General features: G+C 35.7%; 1 protein-coding gene across 1 annotated transcript in view; it reads right to left on the bottom strand.

Moving 5' to 3' along the window:
* Window positions 1–1,424: 1,424 nt before the first annotated feature.
* LOC144448124 (ATP-binding cassette sub-family C member 5-like) overlaps window positions 1,425–24,157 on the bottom strand; it is a 42,572-nt gene continuing 19,839 nt past the window's right edge. The window contains exons 5-28 of the mRNA XM_078138277.1: window positions 18,325–18,605; window positions 17,770–17,925; window positions 16,358–16,505; window positions 15,601–15,831; window positions 14,982–15,155; window positions 14,452–14,599; window positions 14,067–14,215; window positions 13,005–13,106; window positions 12,290–12,535; window positions 11,720–11,989; window positions 11,364–11,567; window positions 10,696–11,056; window positions 9,514–9,698; window positions 8,985–9,134; window positions 8,106–8,235; window positions 7,345–7,627; window positions 5,823–6,009; window positions 5,434–5,523; window positions 4,691–4,880; window positions 4,018–4,177; window positions 3,397–3,475; window positions 3,098–3,211; window positions 2,008–2,172; window positions 1,425–1,526 (exon numbers count right to left, since the gene is read on the bottom strand). Coding sequence (XP_077994403.1) covers window positions 1,425–1,526; window positions 2,008–2,172; window positions 3,098–3,211; window positions 3,397–3,475; window positions 4,018–4,177; window positions 4,691–4,880; window positions 5,434–5,523; window positions 5,823–6,009; window positions 7,345–7,627; window positions 8,106–8,235; window positions 8,985–9,134; window positions 9,514–9,698; window positions 10,696–11,056; window positions 11,364–11,567; window positions 11,720–11,989; window positions 12,290–12,535; window positions 13,005–13,106; window positions 14,067–14,215; window positions 14,452–14,599; window positions 14,982–15,155; window positions 15,601–15,831; window positions 16,358–16,505; window positions 17,770–17,925; window positions 18,325–18,605 — 4,305 coding nt within the window. The remainder of the gene's footprint in view (window positions 1,527–2,007; window positions 2,173–3,097; window positions 3,212–3,396; window positions 3,476–4,017; window positions 4,178–4,690; window positions 4,881–5,433; window positions 5,524–5,822; window positions 6,010–7,344; window positions 7,628–8,105; window positions 8,236–8,984; window positions 9,135–9,513; window positions 9,699–10,695; window positions 11,057–11,363; window positions 11,568–11,719; window positions 11,990–12,289; window positions 12,536–13,004; window positions 13,107–14,066; window positions 14,216–14,451; window positions 14,600–14,981; window positions 15,156–15,600; window positions 15,832–16,357; window positions 16,506–17,769; window positions 17,926–18,324; window positions 18,606–24,157) is intronic.

The following is a 24,157-nucleotide window of genomic DNA, read 5'->3' as shown; positions in this document are numbered from 1 at the left end:
GCAAGAGTTTTGTATTTGTAGCTAGACTGTATTTGAAAGAGCTTGTATTTGTATTAAGTTTTCGGGAATGGTTTGTATTTGAACACTGTATTTGAAACACTTTGTATTGCATTCGCAAGCATTTGTATTTGAACTCTTTATTTGAAATAGATTGTGTTTGCATTGTGTATTTGAATGCATTTTGTAATTGCATTCTGTAATCTAAATGTTTTTCTAATAGTATAGTATTTTCAAAAGTGTGTTATATTAAATACCTTGTTCAAGACTATTTTATACACCTTTGACACCCCTTCCATATGCATAGACAGCTTTTAATATGTGTGAACATAAATAATACCACATTTACAGTGGCCATATGGATAAGGCTTGGGTAATTTATTTTGGACTTTTAATTTAAAACAATTTTATCCTTGCTTCCTACTTACAGGATCAACTTGAAACAACACTGACCAAGTTGTAACTCAATACATTGCAAAGAGCTAAAAAAAAACATGCACACAGTTTATTATTGTACGTACAATAACAAACATTTTAGACATTTATTATGATTTTGAAATGTATTGAGTTACAAACAAGGACTTAGCACATGTTCTTTCATATTGATTTTTCAAGTAGGAAGCCATGATAAAATTGTTTTATAAATTAAAAATCCAAAATAAATACCAAATCCTCATCCACATGATCACTTTAAATCCTAACGTCAATCTCTTTCCCTTAAATTTCTAAATTACTAACAACCACGAAAAAAGAGTGGAAATGTTTTTCTTTTGTTTTGTCGTCTGATTCACATGGCAACCAAATAACTTGCTGGTTTCATTTTTAAACCTAGGAAGAGTTTCAGAGTACGAAAAAAGCAACATAATGAGTTAGAACTTTAAAGACAAAAACACATGGATTTTCAACAAAATGAAGTACTATCGTTATAATATACAACGTGCCTGTAAAGATTTTCCTATAGTGGAAAATTTAGCCACATATAATGAGTGAGTTACGTCACTGAGTCCCTCTGTCTTTTTTACTTCAATATATATGTGCTCTTTGTTCACCCAAAGTACTGTATAGTTATTTCATGTATAGAAAAAGGCTAGTATCTAGAATTTGACCTGACCTGCTTGAAGTTTGATGACTGTTTTTAACTGACCTGTCAATATTATATATTTCAGGAATGTACAATCATATTTTCGTTTTCATTTAATCACAACCATTGCATTGCATGAATAATTCACCATATTTCAATTATGAGAATGACTGGTTCAGTATCAACATAGTCAGTAGAAATACTTTGTGAATTTTTAAATACTGTATGCATATATTTGCTACTATTGGATTAAAATAAAACATAACTTGGAAAGCTTTATACTAAACAGATTCACTTTGTATGAATATATAATTTTCTAGTTTCCTGCTCGTACAAAATATGTCCATCACTTTAGATATTCTTTGTTCCTCTGAGCAGCTGTCACCATTGTATTAAATATTGAGTTGTGATTGGCCAGTAGAACAGATGGTTTATCAAACTCTTTCACCTGTGATGAGACAGTGGAAGAAACAAACTATTGATTACTTTTATACTTATACAAGATACGCATCATGTACCTACAGCTTATTTAATGCAGTCCAGTTTGCATACTAGCACTTGTAGGGATACAACGGATGTTTTCCCAAATTCTTTCACCTGTAACGTTATAGGAAACAAAGGAAATTTGGATTATGTCCACACTTGTCAATAGAAGTGTGTGCGTATACAGCCTACTGTAACAGTCACTTACAAAACAAGTTGTGCACATGTGGGGCTAATCAAATGATACCGGGTCATACCGGCGTGATTTCAGGTAACATTGCAAAAAACATATAATTCTGGGTGAGATCAGTCATTTGGGATTTAAGTGTGTCATTTTTCATTGGGATGGGGGGGGGGTTGACTTTCGAGGTGTAGCCATTACAAGATATGTTGCCTTATGTAAATTGGATTACCAAGGCCAGCGCCTCTCCACCATCTGTACTTACCTTTCCACTGTCCATTACTAGAATCTTATCACAATTTAGAACTGTGTTCAGTCTGTGTGCAATAACCAACATAGTACAATCTTTAAAGGCATCTCTGATTGTCTGTTGTATTAGACTGTCAGTTTTGGTATCTATCGAAGCTGTTGCCTCATCCAGCATCAGAATCTATTGAAGGAAAAATGAAAAATGATACATATAAACGGTAATTATGTTTAGAGTTGGACTCAGATTGGTATGACTTTGTTATGCTAGATGCACACGTGGTGTTGATATGTTTAGGAAATATGAAGCAACTATCTTCCCCCAAGCTACGCTGTTAATTTAGTTAATTCGTAAGGAGGAATGTCCTTTTGTGACCAATATACTGAAAACAAGAGTATTTAGAATCATCCACAACTTTGCTATTTGAAACCTTTATTTTTGTACATTTTAAAATTATATTGTAAATTTGGACTTCATCATTTCGTTTTCAAGGAAGGTGACAATTTGTTATTTTTTCATAGAGTTAACATGGTAATCAGAGGCCATTTTGGATTCTAACATTGTCTAATTCGACTATCAGTTCGAACCTCTATTTGAAAAAACAATCCATGATGAACACAGGTGATCTTTCCTTATTTTAACTGGACACTGATATTGAAAACAAAGTAACATTAAACTTTTATTTCCATACTATTATTTTTCTTTCCATATAAAGTTAATACACTTGAAGTCAATTTGATAAGGAAAGATGACAGTCATGCAATGGCACATGCTGTTTATATTTTGAATAACAGGGTTGGTAAATTGCGAATTAAATTAACTTATGCATTTAACTACATTATCGGCCTTTATGGTCCCTTTTTGTTCTGAAGATATTAGAACTTTCCCAACAGTGGGTTGCTGCACGATTATCATATGCACCCACAGCTACTGAGCGCTTTGTTAAAATGACCATACACTATCATGTGATTCGTATCAAATTAGAAATGGTAGGAAGTGTAATCAATCATTATGTTGGTGTAAATTCGTCTTCTTCAACTCCAGCTGTTTTTCCTGTTTCTTAGATTTGAACTCATAGATCCTGATTCTCATGTTAGAATCACCTTACCTTACTATTTCTTAAGAGAGCCCTGGCCATACAAATCAATTGCCTTTCTCCCACAGAAAGGTTCTCCCCATTCTCCATCACTGGAGCTGAAAGTTTACCATCGAGTTGTGCCACCTTGAGAAAATAACAGTGAAGACTGATGAGAGATATGTAATGATAACCACAGCGTGAATGACATTGCGATGAACATTGATTCTCTACAATATAGATATATTGAAAAAAAAGTGTTTTTGTAAAAGAGAGGTAGTGGTAAGAAATGTATGAAACTGAAATCTCTCCAGAAAGACGACAAAACGTACCATGTCTTTCAAGTAACATTTTTCCAAGGCATTCCAAATCTTGTCATCAGAGTAGTGGTCAAATGGATCCAAATTATATCTACATAAAGATAGTAGATGATTGTTACTGTCAGTACCTGGTTGTAATTATTCGGGTGCTGAGTAAATTGTGTATTTCATTTCATATCATGGATTACAGTCACTACATCAAAGTCCATAAATAAAGAAAATAAATTAATCATGAACATGAACATGGCCCTGGGAACCAGTATTTTCAACATTTCAAAATTTCAGTGCGTTTGCACTTACTCAATTAATTCTAACAATGAACACATGCATTACATGCAGATAATTTCAATCAAATTGTCACTAATAAATGGCGTCTATGCTACGTTCATAGGTACCTGTAAAGCAGCTTTTCTCAGGATAATGTAATAGAAAATGTCGCCTAATTGAAACTCTATACTCTCTTAATTTTGGTAGTAAGCTATATAACCTAATGTGAGTGTGACGTAATCATAAACAGCGCCATCTATCATTCTCTGAACAAGACTGACAGTTTGTAGTCGAAAACTCTCAGCTTATCAAATATATGGTGTGTGTATTGGTTAAAAGTTTGATACTCTAATCTGTTATTTTTACCGAATTGTTCCTACAAATAGTACTGGATCTTGTGGGATTATAGATAATCTTGATCTTAAATCTTCTAATCCAATAGTGCTGATATCAACACCATCTATCCATATTGTGCCAGACGCTGCTTCAATCAGACGGAATAAACTAAGACACAGAGATGACTTTCCTGGAAAACAAAACAGATGATTGGATTGATGGCAAACTGACTTGTATCACGTGACATATAAACAAAATTAAGTCAGAGTGATCATAGAAGATATATCACAAATCTAACACGGAGTTATCATAGAAGACAAACCTGCTTTTTACATTACCTATTATGTTGCAGTTTGAAAGGGTATGTGTGGTGACCAGACTTGTCAATGGTGCAAAATGTACATAGACATTTGTAAGTTAAATATTTCCCAAAAGAACAGACAAACTAACTGATTTTTTAAAATCAAAACGATCATGCTGTAAAAGTACATATGCAAATTAAGTGATCATCAGCAACTAATGGAAATATTGTCGGTTTTCATTAATTATATGCTATCCAGACCAAAAAATAATAATTGTGGGGATGATGTTTAGCTCTTCTTATGTGCTCTCCCACTGGTGAGGAAGGATATCTGACCTCCCTTCCATTAGGTTTCAACTTGCCCGCCAGACGCCACTGCCATGCACTGTCCTGCCCTCTCACCTGCACCAGTTCTACCCACTATACCAATTTTCTCCATTGGTTTCACATCAAAGGTGACGCCTTTCAAAGCCAGAGGAAGGTTCTTCCGGTAGCGAATCTCCAAATTGTCAATCTTTAGAGTCCCTTGCGCTGGCCAATCATCAGGTACTTTTTGTCCTTTTATTACAGAGGGTGCCTCTGAAGTCAGTTTCTGTGGAGAAATCAATGCCTCTGAAGTTAATTTCTGAGGAGAGAGAATCAATAAACCTTTCGGTGGTTTAAGATTAACATCAAAATTAAATTTGGTTATCGACTTTCGATATTTAAGTTCACCTCACAAACAAACAAACAAACAAACAAACAAACAATAAAAAAGGTAGATAGCGAATGTCAGCAATGGGTATAATTATAAGTAATTAATTTAGTATGCGTGCAAATATGCATAAATGGCAAAATTTGCACAAACCAAATATATCTGTATAGAGAAACTATATTTTTCATATTGCGTTCTATCTTTGCAGTATGAAATCCATGTTTATGTTTATAAGTATATTTTTTCTTGGTAAACATCTATTCATTGTGATTAAAGATAGATTAGATTACAAGAGGAAATTTATGATTCTACTTGTCAATCATGTTTGATTTTATTACATTATTTTTGTCGTTGTCAAATGTTCACATTCTTTCATTACAATTAATCAAAATTGAATTATTGTTTGACAAATCCTTTTATTTGTAAAATATTCAGCAAAACAATTTTTTACCTCTATATAATGGTATAACCTCTCCACAGATGTAAATTGTGCCTCAAGTTCAATTATTAGTCTCATTGCACTAGGAAATATCCCGCCCAACTGGAAAAAAATGAAAATGAAATAAATTGATCAAGGATATTACAATTGTTTCTCAGTCTTCTAAAATGTAAGGAAATGATTCTGTTACTGGTATGGACTACAGTCATATAATAAGATATAGGGTCTGTGCTCCGAAGGTTGCCGAACAAAAGCCGAAGGGAGCCAGTACTCCTGGCGACCTAGATTGTATTGCCCCATTGGGTGCAAAACTATTTTCGGTCGCTTGTAAGAGCAGAAGAAAGCCTGAAAGTCTAGCAGCTAGACTGAATGGACTACACTGAATGGACTACAGTACTTACTTGTATAGCAGATGTCAATGCTATCCCAGCATAGGAAGGACTAATACTTCCATGGGTCACAACAACAAATATTGCTGTGAGGAAGGTTGTCATCATCACTATAATATTAATACGGACAGCATTCCAACGAGTCGTCATGTAAAAGAGAAAGTTGGTCACACCACTGACATCAAGCTGTTTAGTAAATCTGTGGAAATGTGTAAAATAGCAATATTTATATTATTGGTAATCATGCTATAGGTAAGGAATACTCTATGCATTTCGTCGGTAATTTCCTTGTCTTGCTAGCCAGTGTTGTGAATGTACGTAATCCTAATTAAAAAAAATCGACGGCCAAGCAGCAAGAGCTAGAGGGTAATGCCAGCCACAAAGCTTTGCTCGGACTGTCGTTTTGCCGCACACATGATAAATGTACCCCTATTACGCATGAGTAAATTGGCAACGTCATGTGTCAAGACTTAGTAATTCGCTGAATTTACTAATATTCCAAAATACATTGAAGGCCTAGTCTGTCGAAATGTGGCAATTACCGCTTTTATTATGATATTCAACATAAAGTACTTCCACTTAGCACGTGACGCTGTTAAACTTTAGATTGGGCGAAAGCATCTCCGGCTGGAGAAAAAACAACATGAGGTGCTCCTTTTCAATTTAGTACCTTTACCAAACATTACTGAATTGAAGCTATTGTGTGAAGATGTCCATAGGAGCTCCTTGCTTTGTTTGGTTCCTAGAATGTCTCACTAGATTTGCTCATTTGTGTGACTTTATTCGCTAGAGAGGTTACGTAACGTAAAATTGGTGAAAATGACTTTGCGCAATCCCTAAGATATACAGAAATGCGGATATTAAGAGAAAATCAGCCTCAATTCTGTTCCAATTCAAATCACCGGACACACTTGACCGGGTGTGACCGATTTTTATTTGCCGATAAACACGGTACATAGTGCTGTGGTGAACATGTTACCTGACCCCAAATTTAAGAAAAAAAAACCATTGAATTTGGCTGTATTTGCACGACGTCAGATGTCACTTTGGCTGAAAGTCTCTTGTATATATATTATAAAATATATTCTGTTTTGTAGACAAATCTTTGTTTGGCTATCTTAATTACTGATATTTTCGTCTCTATTTCCTACCATGTGCAAAATTTATGTTAAAGCACATATTTTATCACGAAGGTTGTATAATTAGATGTTATTCCCCAATATTTTTATTTGTTCGGAAAATACGAGAGACTTAAGGGGTCTTTGTGACAACCCTTAGGTCACGAATATTTTCTGGCTAAATGAAGAAAAATATTGGAGAATAACATAATAATACCTGCGCCAGTAATAGCAAGAAAAAAATCGAGGAAAGTAATGGCAATTTGAACGTTTTGACTCGTATTACGAACACAGCAGAACCAGTGACATAGACGCACGTTGTCGTGACGTAGAACGACCAGAATATACACACCATATTTGATGTTCTACTTGGCTCGTTCATGATATAGTCATAGATAATAGAAGTGTATACTTACTCATCAAAGGACTCGTCTATTTTGCCATAGGCATGAATCGTGGCCAATCCCTGTACTGTTGCAGTGATCTGTGAAAACCATGGAGACCGGCTGACATTTTCGAAACGTTTGATATCGCGAAGTCCATTAGTGAAGTGCTTACGAACGTACAGAAAGATGAAAATAAACGGAATCAATGCGACCAAATACCATGGAAATACAATTACTATTGATATAATTGCGAACAAAATGATGAATCCAAAACTTAGAAATGTTCCAATACAACCCGGTACCAGTGTATCAACTGTAAGAAACAAAATGGAAAACTAACATGTAGTACACGTTACTATGGCAACTTGGCCAACCCGACATATTGAATAATCCTACATGATAGTGAATTATGGGAAATGGCATAATATACTTGAATCAATTTATATTTTAAACAATATTGCCATATTCTGTTTTGCAAAATCATTATTCATACCTTGGTTACCTGACCTTGCAGGAGGATCAATCTATCATTTGTTTGGGATAAGGTATTACTTGGGGTTATTATTTGCTGACGATATGCTAAATGAGAAGGTAAAAGTAGCAATGTTGTAAGGTTGTTTATGATGTACAAAAAGTCATGCTTAATATTAAGATATTTTGTTGAGCCAGACGTAATTTCGGTTTCCTCAAATGACTTTCATATTGTCATAATATTCAGGTCAGAGAAAATGAAAAGAATGTATCCAGATATATCATGTAAAGATATGTAAAAGCACGTAACGCATTCTTACCTTCATTTTGATCTTTTGAAAACCTGTGAAGAATTCGCCCCGATGGTGTAGTATCAAAGAAACTCATTGGGCACTTGAAGATTTCTACAAACATTTTGTTGTGAAAATTACTTGCTACTTTCTGCATCAACTGAAAAATATTGTTTTAAAATTCAGTGTTACACATATACCTCACCTAGTGGTTTCTTTGTCTATAAAATGAAACCAACACCCTTAAACAAACGCACAGCAACAAGAAGCAAACACGCGAGCACCATGATTTTGACTTCTGCATTTGATTTTGCAAGAAACTGTATTCATTCAATCTTAAAGTGGCCATATGGATGGGAATTGGATATTTATTTTTGGATGTGTAGTTTCTTATCAGCTTCTGCATAATAGGGAACTTGCAAACCTGAAATGTTGAATGGTGCATCATGGGAAATGTGATAATAAATACTAATGAATTGGTATTGTTTGCAACCACGAATGATCAATTCACAGTTACCCAGACCATTGTGGGAGGGTTTTTTTATCGGTAGCTCCAGATTAGGAATTACAATAACCACAGATAATCCCATAGTCCTTTGCATCTGAGCATGCTCAGTCTGGATTGCAAGTTCCCTATTGTATCAAACAGAGCCCCTGAACGGTATTTGAAAATCCGCTGTAATATGTACCAAGGTAAATTTATTTAAAAGGGACGTTGAATATTATATTCAAATATTCTATATCTTGACGTGTGTTCGTTCGATATATTATTGTCTCCTACCTGTTATAAATAATTATTTGGAAGATTATGATCTAATATGCAAACAATACAGGTTCTTTTATATAAACACGTACAGCTACGCGATATCAATGATCACCTCTTAGATTTGTATTTAAACACATGCTCACCTTTACAAATATAAAGCACTTTAAGAGGATTAATACTAACGTGGCAACCAATATGATGACATAAGCTCTCATAAAAGATGATTCATCAATATCTTCAAGTAAGTTGACAGTAATTACAGCCTCTGTAATGTTTGTTCCATTGGTAACAATCTGCAATATATCAACAAACCTTTTGGTATTAATAATGACAAACATGTAGCAACTAATTATTATTTACCAACAAGATTTTGAATTACCAAACTCCTATTACACCCAGTATCGATGCCATCAGTGGCGGCCATTTTTGATTTCTGATTGATTGGTTGCATACTACGACTGTAAACAAGATGGCGACGTGCATCCCTGGATGTGTTTGATTATTCCGGACAGGTAGGGGCAAATGACGTCACTAAGAACCCTGTAATGTAAAACTAGCATATATATCCATCGCAAATTCTATCAGTTTTTTGTAGTTTGGAGCAATAAATGAGGACTAAAACCAATCGCCAAATTCTCATATATACAAACCTTACAGAACGAAATTGCTTACTTTGGTTCCCTGAGTTATCCAGTACCCTAAATACCAACTGCAAGCAGCATTGCTACCAGCAGCGAGAGCAAACGAAATTATCATGATAAATATTGGTCCATAGCCACCAGCTTGCTGTATATAAGAATGATATGTTTTCCATCTCACTTTCCCCACTGCCATTTCTTCTTTAGATATCAATTTGCCTTTAAAAGTACAGCCATATCGAATTGTAAATTTCACAAAATACAAAAGTAACTTTTATAATTGACACAGTTATTGGAAATAAAGTTCAGAAAGGCCACAATCTAGCAGGTCAGACCTTCGATCGAAGTCTTAAAATCTTATATAAGGACAATAAAGAAATAACAATAGCCCATATAGGATATAAATTGGTTGAGAAAACATCTTATGGTTATATGAATAGAGAATGTTTACTGAAAGTGTTAAAAGCAATAGTCCAATCGAACTTATTTCTGCCTTAATAACATCTTTTTATTACTGCTATCATTTTGGTTTAATGACAATACATAGAGTGTCAAGGTAAAGAGATCTGGGTATTCGTTACGTCATCATCAGCTCCGTGTTCAGTTAAGCACCTATAGGAAATCCCCAAAAGTCAGGAATAAGTGCAGTACAACTTCTATACAAAACTTCAAGTATTATAGTTACCCAGGTGTTGTTTAATCACCAACAACCATACATAGCTTGATAGTAGTAACCAATATAAATATACCAAAAACAAGAATAAGACGGACAAGACTTTTCTTTTAAACCTGCACTGCAACTGAAACGTGTTTTTATTTTTGTTAGATGTAATGGATTACTCGTCATATCGTGCATCCAAAAAAACATATTGACTTTGAAGCACCTGTCGTAAATGTATTTGTGCAGCTGTACATATAATATGGTACAATGAATCAAACCAAATTGTGGTATACACCCAAATATCAGCGCCCCAATGTGATCGGCATTTCGACCCGCTGCTGTAATACGTATAGATAGAATCAACCCCTAATTAATATGTATATTATCTGATTTAGAGTAACTGGTATCCTAATGTATTGTGGGTTGTCTGATCGCAATATTTATACTGCAGTCACAGCTATCGTACCTTTAAAAACTGTAAAGTTGAAGTGCACAGTATGTTGCTAATAATTAGTAATTGTATCCACATGTTTGCAATCGCAATATATGTCTTACCACTTGGTACGTCTTTGCTTCCATTCTGATTGCTGTCAATTGTGCACGATGACGTCAAACTTCTTTCTTTTCTTTCTGTACCTAGGGAGTCATCTGGATAATTTATAACACTAATACTAGCGGCTCTACCATGTGGCTTGTCGTTCTTTACTGTATTACTAATGCCATGAAAGGAGTTGCTTCGGTGACGCGTCACATTCTCTGAAAGTACTTGACTTGATGTTTCACCAACTTCTCCATGATGGAAAATATCCAGAAGACCAGCATATTGACCTCTTTGTATCATCAACTGGTGGTGAGTTCCGTGTTCCATGACCCTGCCGTCTTTCATCACAAGGATATAGTCACAACCACTCAAATACTAGTAATGATAAAAATGAATATATTTGAACTGAATGTCTCTCATACGAGCAACGAAGTGACATCTTTCAATTCCTATAAATGGGCAAACAGGAACTTGCAAATGCATTAAATGTAAACGGTTCCCTCTTATGGTTATAGTCGCACATGCAAAGAAAGTGGTGGGTAACCCTATTAACATATCCACATATATAAGAAAATTACGAGCGAAACGTCTACAGGTGTTCATTATGATTTATAACATTTCTAGAAATTTACCCAAAGTTATAGGAACGTTTTCATTCCTAATTAGGACAGCATACACTTACCTGTAACTGTTGTGTTATAAAAAACACACTCTTATCTTGAAGTGCGTCCTTGATGTACCAATTGAAGATGTGTTTACCAACTTTTACATCTACTGCACTGAGAGGGTCGTCTAAAAGATAAATATCACGACTTGCATAGAGAGCCCTGGCTAGACTTACTCTTTGTTTCTGACCACCACTCAAAGTGATACCTCTTTCTCCAATCTGAAACAAAGAGGACAACGGGAAAGGACATACAGTTGAATTGAGAAGGGAACTACACAAGTGTTAATTAGAAGGGAAATGAGAAAGTTGAAGGGAATACTTGTAGAACAAAATGAAATGGCGTCTTTACATTCGATTATCAAGTTACTTACCTCTGTATCATCCCCATTTGGAAAGGCCTCTATATCTTCATTCAAACAAGCAGCAAAGACCACTCTTTCGTACAACTGCTTATCGAAATTGCGACCGAATAAGATGTTCTCCTTCAGAGTAGCATTAAATATCCATGCTTGCTGTGAAACATACGCTATAGATCCATCAATAGCTACTTTACCAGACACCATGTGCATTCGTGCCAATATGGCTGAAATCAATGACGATTTGCCACTACCAACACTTCCACAAACACCAACAAGCTGGCCCTGATTAAAATTACAAAAGGAATTGCATTTGATACAACAAGCAATCACAATTCAAACAGAAAAATCATCGCCACCAACAATGACTATACCCATAGCAACTGGGTTGTTTAAGTAAAACAAGGGTGTGATATGAGAACGCTTGGCAGCGAAATTTGGAAATAAGAGTAAAGGTACAAGTAACCGTAACTACATAAAGTAATTGAATAGTTACAAATCACTAACTGAAAATGTCGCTATGGTTGTTAAAACAACAAAATATGTTCTATCTTACACAATTCTGCATCAGAACACAATGCTTACCTTTTTAAGGTCAAAATTAATGTCAAAGAGCGTTTTGACAAACTTTCCATCAGCAATGTGCCCTTCAATGTCCTGGTTGGCCATGATCATTTCTTTTTCTTCGGGGGGTTTCTCTTTATCCGATTTGTTCCCCTTCTTTTTCTCTTGTTTATCCCAAGCAAACGTTGCCATGGATATCCCTATGGCAACAGTTTCATCTTTTGGGTTCTCTTTGTATGGCCGGTGTTCCTCCATAAGTAAGAATTGCTGTGTGTTTGCAAAACTGATACTGTATAAGCTTGATACTCACATTATTGAACAAAAGTACATTTAATTTTTTTAAATGCACTGAGCAGAAAAATAAACCTTGCTTCGCAGATGTGAAGAGGGTAAGAAATATAAACGATACAGTGATTATGACGGTGAATGGAAAAACAAGACACCTTGGCATAGTCTCAACACGTAGTTCATACTCGAAGATATGCAAGAAACATGTGACGAAAAAATGGCTGCACTATGATTCAATTTCACAAGATGAAAAAGAATTCTTGACTTGTCCATTAACACGTGTTGTATAGTACAACAATATAACAACTTTCATTCATCACAATCGTAAATTCATCTATGAATACATCTTCATCTTATTGAATAAATTTACAATTGAAGTTTGTAAGACGCCTAAAAGCTGACTATTGCATTATAAAAAAAGAAGAAGTAGTGGCAGGAATAAACTCACCTTTGTTCTGCCAATAGAAACAAAGCTTTCAGTCACAAACCTCATAAATATAGGAGCTAGCATGATTCTTGTTAAAGAGAACATTCCAATCACTGTATAGGCCTGTCAATCAAAGAAAATGAATTGTGTCTACCTCAAGGCATTACAGGGGAATGCCACTACAGTATTAACTTATATTTTTGTAGATGTGGGATTCAGGAAAGTCAGGATTTTTACATCACACCAAGTCGAAAGTAAATCAACTAAGTCTTTTTGCTCATTCTTTGATCACTCGTCCAGGTGTCTCCAAGAACAGACGTTTCCTAGGATGACTACATTTCCTGCTGTGTTGTTCCCCCACAGAATTGTGTATTTTAAAGAGACCAAGGTGAGGCAGATTTCGTCCTTGCTGCATTAGTTGATGTCCAGTAGTTCATGATCGTGAAACGTCACTCTCACCACCCATATCTATCAGTCTGTCTAGTTTCTACCTAGACTACATTGTAACTCAGATCAGTGGTCTAAGAGAAATGAGGATTAATACGACCATAAATTGGCAACACAATAGATATGCTCCTGGTGAAATTAGAATACGTATTGATGACCAACCTGTCTTGCGTGCATGAATTCCCTACCCAGTATACAGTTGGTCTGCTCATGACTTATTTGAATAATTTCATTTTTCTTATTTGAGAACAGTCAGAGATGGGCCGAAAGGTGACTTTTTGCGACTCACTTGACATCAACTGTAACAGCTAGTGAAAAACCAGCGAATCACTGAACATCATATGTAACAGCTAGTGAAAATCAACCTCGCCGTTTGTGTCCTATCAAAGTTGTAGTAGTTAAGAAAAGGGGATAAATCGGACATCCCTTAAAACTCCTTACATTTCTATCACGAGGTATAGCAATACTTTTTCTAACAATACCGTATTGATGCACATTGATAACTCCAAAACAGAACAACGCAAACCTGTACACCGATATAGGTCATGTCTCATTCAATGTGTCTTATAGTGTTATATCTGTCAGGAATGTATTATCTATGCTTATGTTTGAAAACTACAGTTCGAAGCGCCTTACCATAGCTGGTGTGAGTTCGTATCCCATGGCAACATGTACTGTAAACGTTAAAATAACTGAAAACACAGGAAGTACTTGAAATATGGATTGATTGAATCCTGCCACAAAACCCATCTTTTCAAAGAGTTTCTCCTCAATTCTTCGTATTTCTAAAAAAAAGTACAAAAAAGCAGCGATATGACAAGTTTTCTGAAGGTCCTATCAATGTGTCAGCAGAAAGAGCAAAAATAGGTAACACATTTATTATTCCGGAATTGCAGAGTGGAAATGAGTTTATCGAAATGTCGGGAAAATAAATGCAATCGTGTTACATATGGTTAGAGTAAATCATAAGGTTATATTGTGACTATATGATGTTTAAACTTACAAACACACCTTTACTTACCAAATATTTGCTTAGCAAATGGTTTCTCCCAAGCATACATTTTGATAAGTGTAACACTTGTAATCATTTCATTGACCATACGTATTCGCTTGTCTTTTATCTTCATAATTCTCACCCGAAATCTCACTACAGCTTTTACTGTAAGAATCTTGGGTAAGGAAAGAAAACATAGTCTTTTCACAAATAAACGTCTGTACATGGATAAAAAAGGAAACTGTTGCACATGAAGTGTGTGAAATGAGTGGTCACAAAACTTATAAATATCAAAATTAACAAATTAATTTAAATGAACGTTGGGAAGTGTCGTGAACATCCAAAGAATTAAATCCAGCGAATGTGAATTTATTCACAAATGATGGGTTAGTGTTTGGTAAAATTATTTGCATAATACTCTCACCGAAATTACTTAAGGTTAGAACTTATAACTACACTACACAGTAGAATTAAAGTAAAATGAAGTAAAGGTACATATTCAGCAAATGACATAGGGAAATATTATTTTATATCAAGGTAACAAAGAAGAATGTTACCTGCAGTGGATAGCCAATAAGAAACGTCAAGCTGCCAAGGAAGGCACTTGGACCAAGTATGTAAGTTGTATAAGTCGTACATATAATCCAAAAGCACGGACCTCCGACCAAGTAAGCTATGTTTGATACCGCATCAAAAATACGTTGTCCATCAATTGCACATAAATTGACGATCTGATAAAAAAAGATCAAACAAATGTTTGAACTGTAATATAACATATATACATTTTCTACATGAAGGAAGCCAAAAAATTATTGTCTTTAACAGAAAATGCAGATAATAAAAACTCATCCACATTATCACAAATGGTATCACTGATTCTGCCATGCAAGAAATATAAGCCAAACCATAGACAGTCTCCAATACCAAATCATTATTACTTTCCACAGCTTTTCATGGATTTCATCCATGACTCATTGCAAGGGAAGCCCCCCCCCCCCCCCTCCCTCACTGACACAGGTATATGGGCTTAGTATTCACCTGACTGTTCGAAATCACTCACTCATGTCACTATTTCACACAGTGAATACAATTGTGTTTACAAAAATGATTCGAACAAAGAGTGAAAAAATCTTGAGGAAGTCTAAAACTGACAGTATATTTGACCAAAACACTCACCTTGCCTACAGTTTGGTCTTGTATAGTACGTAATGATAACACTTTTCTGTAAATTGTGGCCACAACTGCACTACGAAGTTTCATCCCGATATGGTATGAAAATGTCCATTGGCAGGATTGCGACAGATTTGTTACACATTCCATTAACAGAAGGAGGAACGTTAGTGTCAGCGCATAGGGTAGATTAGACTCTGTTCCTTCCACATATTGCAATAGAGCATGGACAAGAAACTAAAAGATAATAAAAAAGAAGAGCTGCAGATTTGGTGACTCATTACAGAAAGGATCTGAAGGGAGTGGCTGAAGATAAAAGAATTGTTTTTTTTATTGTACATACATGAACTTAGCATTTCAGCAACGTTCAATAAAGATTTATCACACACAGTGTCCAAATGTACAATATGAAATTGTTTTTGTAAAGTACTGTCTACAAACATAAAACTTGCAAATTGTTACCTGAAATAATCTACTGCATACTCCATTCTCTGAAAGATTGAACCCCCAGAATACACGAGCTTACTGACAGGGGTGTCTAATATAGGATTCAAAGGTTCCTGGAAGTTGACAAAGAGTGAAAGATGCAGTCGAAAATTTCAAGTAACATGCCAAGTTTGTGTTTTGAAGAACTGTGTATCTTAACACAATGCCAACACTGATAAATTTCAGTTGAATACATCATAATTCTGGTCATTTGAATATAACCACAACACAAACATTGATTAATCTTTCAAATTTGTCTATCTTTTACAATACTTACAACTTCACCAAAAATTGCAAACCCAAATATTTGAAGGCAAATAATAGAAATCACCACTTCCTTCCACGAGAACTTTAAAAACACTTTTGCCAAAGAAGCTTTGTCTTTTCCATGATTCCTAATCTCTTCATTCCAGAGTTTCATAAGCCTGGAAAAGAAACCAGAGCGAAAACTTATCACGTCTTTCTGTGATTAATTGTCTTTGATTAAAAGACTTACATTGAGAAATCATTAGATGAATCATAAGATCAACTTGATGTTTCTCTGAAATCGCAAATAATTGTAATTGATGTAAAAAAAAAAAAAATCAAAAAAAAAATCATAGTTCATGAAAATGTGTCCATTTCCTAGAGTGGCGTTTCCCTTTATTTCAACACACCTGGGTAATGTTTGTATGACATATAACTATATTTAGTCTAGCTATAGTTATATTCAAACTCCAAGCAATATTTTTCATGACATCTTGGCCAGCAGACACATTTAATTTAATTTGCTTGTATCAATATGTTTACATGTATATCATACTATGACAGAACACCATATCGCATGAATACAAGTAGGGTATTTCCTATTCTTGCAAACCACAGCTGTTATTTCTTCCGTGATGACATTGCGACTATTATTGGCTGTTGTAGGCAAAAAACACTGCGAGCACAAGTGCAATACGCCAGACTATCCACAAATTGGCACGCATGGGTCATTGGGTTCTGTTATTTCCACACATGGTTATCCAAAACAGCTACCTTCGCTAAATATTCTTGTACCATGTGATCGCGTTTCGTGTATATGGACCGATTTCGATCGCGCGCTCATTTGCATACACGTGTGCGATAATGTTTTCAGTACAACATTGCAAATGCAACTACATGCGCGCGCACTGTTACCAGTATAAACGTAATCACTTCTGTATTGCAAATGAGGACAACTATTGCCACGAATAATGGACAATTGACTGCATATCATGATTTGTTGTCCGCCACAGACACTCCTCAGACTTGTCAAATTCCAACCAGAGTATGTGAGTCAACAAGCTTCAACACGTCAGAGGGGTGACGAGACTATACGATACTTCGTGTCGCTCCGCCCTCTATGGCGACCAGTGAAAGCTGTTGGTAGATGAGTTAGGGCGCCCTGTCACGGCGTAGATTAAGGGGTGATTCACGAAAATAAACCGTATGTATTTGAATATCGGGAGTTATTTCTTACTTGGAGTATTTGATTATTTCAATATATAACACTCAACTAATTAAAAATCAATCCTGTACAGGCGGTTAATTGTTTGTGCCATGGAGGGATTCAGTTTCAATACAGTTCAAGTTTACATACTACATGCCCAGCATATCATATCAAGTATTTTGTAATAAAACATCTATCAATATTCCATAGCACAATACCAGTGGTAGCGTACTGACCTTCTTGAATTGTATTTTGATGAATCCTTCTCAGGACACATCCACAGATCATCCATTTTCAATCCCTCCTTAGATGCTTTCGTCATTAATGGAGTTAGCCATGTATACCAAAGGAATGAAAACAGACCTGCATCTTCCATAGGTACATATTGACTCCTGTATGATTTTCAAAAAGAGACATAAAATATTTAATTTATCTAACGAGCCATAGAATTCCTTGGGTAATATTTTTTGTTCTTTTTAAATCTTGTGTTAAGCACCAAATTTTAGTTAAGCAAGATACATTCAAAAGAAGATCAATATTCTGATGGTACTGATTTCGCGTCTCTTCTGTATTGTAAATGTATGTATGTATGTATGTATGTATGTATGTATGTATGTATGTGTGTGTGTGTATGTATGTATGTATGTATGTATGTATGTATGTATGTATGTATGTATGTATGTATGTATGTGTGTGTGTATGTGTGTGTGCTTGTGTGTGTGGGTGGGTGTATTTGTATGTTTGTGTATGTGTGTGTCTGTGAGCATTTTATGCATGAATATATTTCACACCTTTTCTTCCTGCGGATTGGTTTCAGTATTTTCCATGCCTGATACTTTCCCTTTATTGTTGGCTTTGGTACTTCTGACACACCCTGGGATGACATGTCAAATTCGTGACATTGAAGTGCTTCGGCAAAAGAATATGTCCGATGCTCAATTCCAGATCCATTTTTTGTCTGAACTTGTGACGTAATTCCATCGTCTTCCATTCCCGATGAGGCACCCCTGCGTATAATCGTCTTTTTGACGGTTTCCTGACTCCCTTTATTATATTCAGTCATGGTTTTGTTCTGAAATTTAAAATGTAAACGTTAAAATAAAATATGGAAATTACTAAAATGTCTAATTGTCCAGTTACAGTCAGGAATATCATCCGATCAAGCATAAACTTTCACCCCGTTCGGGAAAATTACCCCCATCTGGATAATGGTGTGTAACCCAACCAGATAGGTGACCTCAGAACTCAGAACACGACATGGTCAATCTTGAAACGTGTATGTATGTATGTATGTATGTATGTATGTATGTATGTATGTATGTATGTTTGCTATTCTCTGTGATCTACAATAAATTAAAGCCAGAGTTTGGGATGTGTTGTCGGGGGCATATTTTGAGTACACACGTTTGAAGAGGGTTTTTTTTTCTGAAATAATATTATCCGTGTATTCCGATTGGGGTAAACCAATAGTACTCTTCAACAATTTAATTCGAAAAGCTTCTATAACCCGATCGAGATATCTATGGAAAGTACATCATATGTTTTTTTTTTATCCCGATTGGGGATACTTATCGGGGGAGACATTCCTGAGTGATTGAGTCAATGGAATATTTATTCAATGCAACATGGCAACACCCATATCTCCTGACAGCCACTTTTTTATCGACAGGATATAGTTGGTAACCATTGACAATTACAGCCGGGAAACTCAATGTCCTTCTATTGCAATGAAAAATATACAAATTTCATATCAATACACCACATCCACACCTGTTTTTATTGTATTAATCATAACACTTGCCCTGACACATATAACTACTACCATTGCCACTAATTTACCTAGTTTGACATTATGAAGGTGATATTTACTCATGCCACTCGTCTGTATGTTTGAAAAAGAGTTATTGATTTATTCATCGACATTGAACATTGGACAATGTCAATGATTTACTATATCAATGGGCATGTACTTTTTATGCAAACAATTGGGCCAGCAAAAGTCATGTGGAATTGTCACGGTGCAAGTCACAGGTAAGGACAATGTTATAACGATTCAATCCCAAACAATACATCATAATTCATTGTCTGTTTAATCAATCATATACTATTGAAATACTCCAGCACCAACTCAGTTGTATAGATTGCCTTAATTCTAAGATTAGTAAATACATGCATTAAAGCTGCCTGCGCCACTGGAAAGTATTATGAAACTGTTCTGTTGGATATAATTACTTACTCCTAATATTGTACACCTTGAACAATATTACAATCGCCTGCAGGTAAACGCATTTGTCCAGCTGTACACATAATCTGGTACAATGAATCCAGTAAAATTGACTTTTTTTTGGTCCGCATCCAAGAGTAAGCGCCCCTATTCAATCAGGATTTCAACCTGTTGCTGTACTTCTAGATATCCTCGGCCTTTAATTTTCATGTAGGATGCACATAAGTATTTGTTTTTAAACAATGTTCAGTTAATATATTATGGGATGCCTGGCTGAAAAAAATAATGCTCCAATTTCAGCTAGTGCATCTTTCATCAGGACACTGGAGCTTAGGTTCTGACTATTGACTATTGCCCGTATATACCTTGCTAATTGCTATGTGTGTACGCCCCCTGTAACAGAGATTGTTCTATGCACACTGTTACAAGTATATGTCCTGTAATCTGCCTGCGTGGAATTGTAGCTATACCAGCTAGACCATTCCTCTTAACTATGTTGCTCACCTTCATAAATTTGTAGGTTGGAAATCAGTGCAAAGTGCGGATGTTGTGATAGATGGCATGGGTAGTAATTGTAGTAGGGTTGAGTCCTCTGCATCTATTCTATAACCGATATTTTAGTACTCCCATTATGGTAAGGGTATCTCCGTCGAAATGAACCTGAAATCGGAATCTACCTGCTTCTTAAAGTCACTTAAATGACGGCTTTTGGCAGGTATAACTCAATATCACTGAAATATTGCTTGCTTGTGACATATTTGTTTCAATGTGTCATACTTCATTTAAGAATTGTTTATCAAGCGAGCATGTGTCACACACATATATATTTATCAAGGTCATGTAGGGGTTGGAAAAGTGACAAGTCCTGATAAGGTTATTTAATATAGATGTAATATTGTTTGTTTAATATCAAGCATTAGGTCATCACGACTTTGATGACCTGTGGAACTTTGAAAAGTCACAACTTATGAACTTTGTATAACTATTCGACGTGCAAATTGTGAACCGCCATCACGGTGTACAATGGACCTACTTCATGCCAGGTACCTGTCAAACCTATCGTAGGTCTAAAGATTTCTAGCCGTGTAGTATGACAAAACTGGAAATGGTAGCGTTAACGCTCCAGCTGCTGTCCTTGACTCAATCACTGAATTATCTGGGCGATCACACCGTCAATCACTCGATCAGTTGACCCGTAGGTGGGTATATGGGTGGTGGGTCTGTCTGTCTATCTGTCTATCGGTTGCTGGTCAATCAACCAACCAACCACCTAATCAACCAACAAACCAACCAACCAACCAACCAACCAACCAACGAATCAATCAATCAATCAATCAATCAATCAATCAATCAATCAATCAATCAATCAATCAATCAATCAATCAATCAGTGATGAATCCTTCAGTCAAGTGGTCAGTTAAAAGTGGGTAATTGTGTACATGAACAATAAAATGCACTATGACAAAATAAAATTACATAGAATTAACACATTTTATTTTAGTTTAGTGTCCCCCATTATGAAATAATTACAGAACAAATCTACAACGTTGAGATAGGTTGATACACTTGGTTTAATTTGGTATACATTGTTATTGACACCAATTCAATCCTTTTGTAGTCACTACCACTGACCATGTGTGTACTTCCACTGTAGTGATTGTTAGTTTCCTGAAAAAATATCAAAGAAATATTATTGGGATGACGACTAATCGATATCCTTGGCAACCAAAAACGAATCTATTCCGCTACTTTAAATACCTGTCATGTTTCACTGATATGACTTTCACCCTCTGACGATGTTGTGTCCCATAGACTAATTACATAAATCGAGTTATCATTCAAGGCAACGAGTTCCTGAACATAGTGAGTATAGTACACCACATCATCAACCATTGCCTCAATATATTCTTAGATCTAGACTGTTTGAATTTTAGTACTTGGATGATTTGCGCTTGCATTTGTGGTGTTTTCTGCTGCGATGTTACTGTCTACGTGAAATGACAGCAACAGAGCATACCACTAGCACGCTAGGCTAGCTGATATACCCTCGTACCCTCTACTGACTTTAAAATTTTGAGTACCCACGTTTGAAGAGGGTTTCTTTTCTGAAATAATATTATCCGTGTATTCCGATTGGGGTAAACCAATAGTACTCTTCAACAATTTAATGCGAAAAACTTCTATAACCCGATCGAGATATCTATGGAAAGTACATCATATGTTCTTTTTATCCCGTTTGGGGATAATTATCCTGATCGGGGGAGACATTCCTGAGTGATTGAGTTAATGGAATATCTATTCAATGCAACATGGCAACACCCATATATCCTGACAGCCACTTTTTTAACGACAGGATATAGTTGGTAACCATTGACAATTACAGCCGGGAAACTAAATGTCCTTCTATTGCAATGAAAAATATACAAATTTCATATCAATACACGACATCCACACACCTGTTTTTATTGTATTAATCATCTAACACTTGCCCTGACACATATAACTACTACCATTGCCAGTAATTTACCTAGTTTGACATTATGAAGTTGATGTTTACTCATGCCACTCGTCTGTATGTTTGAAAAATAGTTATCGATTTATTCATCGACATTGAACATTGGACAATGTCAATGATTTACTATATCAATGGGTATGTACTGTTTATGCAAACAATTGGGCCAGCAAAAGTCATGTGGAATTGTCACGGTGCAAGTCACAGGTAAGGACAATGTTATAACGATTCAATCCCAAACAATACATCATAATTCATTGTCTGTTTAATCAATCATATGATATTGAAATACTCCAGCACCAACTCAGTTGTATAGATTGCCTTACTTCTAAGATTAGTAAATGCATGCATTAAAGCTGCCTGCGCCACTGGAAAGTATTATGAAACTGTTCTGTTAGATATAATTACTTACTCCTAATATTGTACACCTTGAACAGTATTACAATCACCTGTAGGTAAACACATTTGTGCAGCTGTACACATAATATATGGTACAATGAATCCAGTAAAATTGACTTTTTTGGTCCGCATCCTAGAGTCAGCGCCCCTATTCAATCAGGATTTCAACCTGTTGCTGTACTTCTAGATATCCTCGGCCTTTAATTTTCATGTAGGATGCACATAATTATTAGTGTTTAAACAATGTTCAGTGAATGTATTGTGGGATGCCTGGTTGAAAAAAATAATCCTCCAATTACAGCTAGTGCATCTTTCATCAGAACCCTGGAGATTAGCTATTGACACAGTACCACACACATATACATGCCCGTATATACCTTGCTATGTGTGTACGCCCCCTGTAACAGAGATTGTTCTATGCACACTGTTACAAGTATATGTCCTGTAATCTGCCGGCGTGGAATTGTAGCTATACCAGCTAGAAAATTCCTCTTAACTATGTTGCTCACCTTCATAAATTTGTAGGTTGGAAATCAGTGCAAAGTGCGGATGTTGTGATAGATGGCATGGGTAGTAATTGTAGTAGGGTTGAGTCCTCTGCATCTGTTCTATAACCGATATTTTAGTACTCCCATTATGATTAGGGTATCTCCTTTCGAACTGAACCTAAAATCTGAATATACCTGCTTCTTAAAGTCACCTAAATGACGGCTTTTGGCAGGTATTACTCAATATCACTGAAATATTGCTTGCTTGTGACATAGTTTATTTCACTTCATTTAAGACTTGTTTATCAAGCGAGCATGTGTCACACATATATATTTATCACGGTCATGTAGGGGAGGGAAAAGTGACAAGTCCTGATAAGGTTATTCAATATAGATGTAATATATTTTGTTTAATATCAACAATTAGGTCATCACGACTTTGGTGTCCTGTGGAACTTTGACAAGTCACAACTTATGAACTATTCGACGTGCAAATTGTGAACCGCCATCACGGTGTACAATGGACCTACTTCATGCCTGGTACCTGTCAAACCTATCGTAGGTCTAAAGATTTCTCGCCGTGTAGTATGACAAAACTGGAAATGGTAGCGTTAACGCTCCAGCTGCTGTCCTTGACTCAATCACTGAATTAACTGGGCGATCACACCGTCAATCACTCTATCAGTTGACCCGTAGGTGGGTATATGGGTGGTGGGTCTGTCTGTCTATCTGTCTATCGGTTGCTGGTCAATCAACCAACCAACCACCTAATCAACCAACAAACCAACCAACCAACCAACCAACCAACGAATCAATCAATCAATCAATCAATCAATCAATCAATCAATCAATCAATCAATCAATCAATCAATCAATCAAGCAATCAATCAATCAATCAATCAATCAATCAATCAATCAATCAATCAATCAATCAATCAATCAATCAATCAATCAATCAATCAATCAATCAATCAATCAATCAGTGATGAATCCTTCAGTCA

The sequence above is a fragment of the Glandiceps talaboti genome, chromosome 17 (assembly GCF_964340395.1).
Source record: "Glandiceps talaboti chromosome 17, keGlaTala1.1, whole genome shotgun sequence".
NCBI classification, from domain to species: Eukaryota; Metazoa; Hemichordata; class Enteropneusta; family Spengelidae; genus Glandiceps; species Glandiceps talaboti.
The sequence above is the reverse complement of the archived record's forward strand: the minus strand, read 5'-3'. Positions and strand labels throughout refer to the sequence as shown.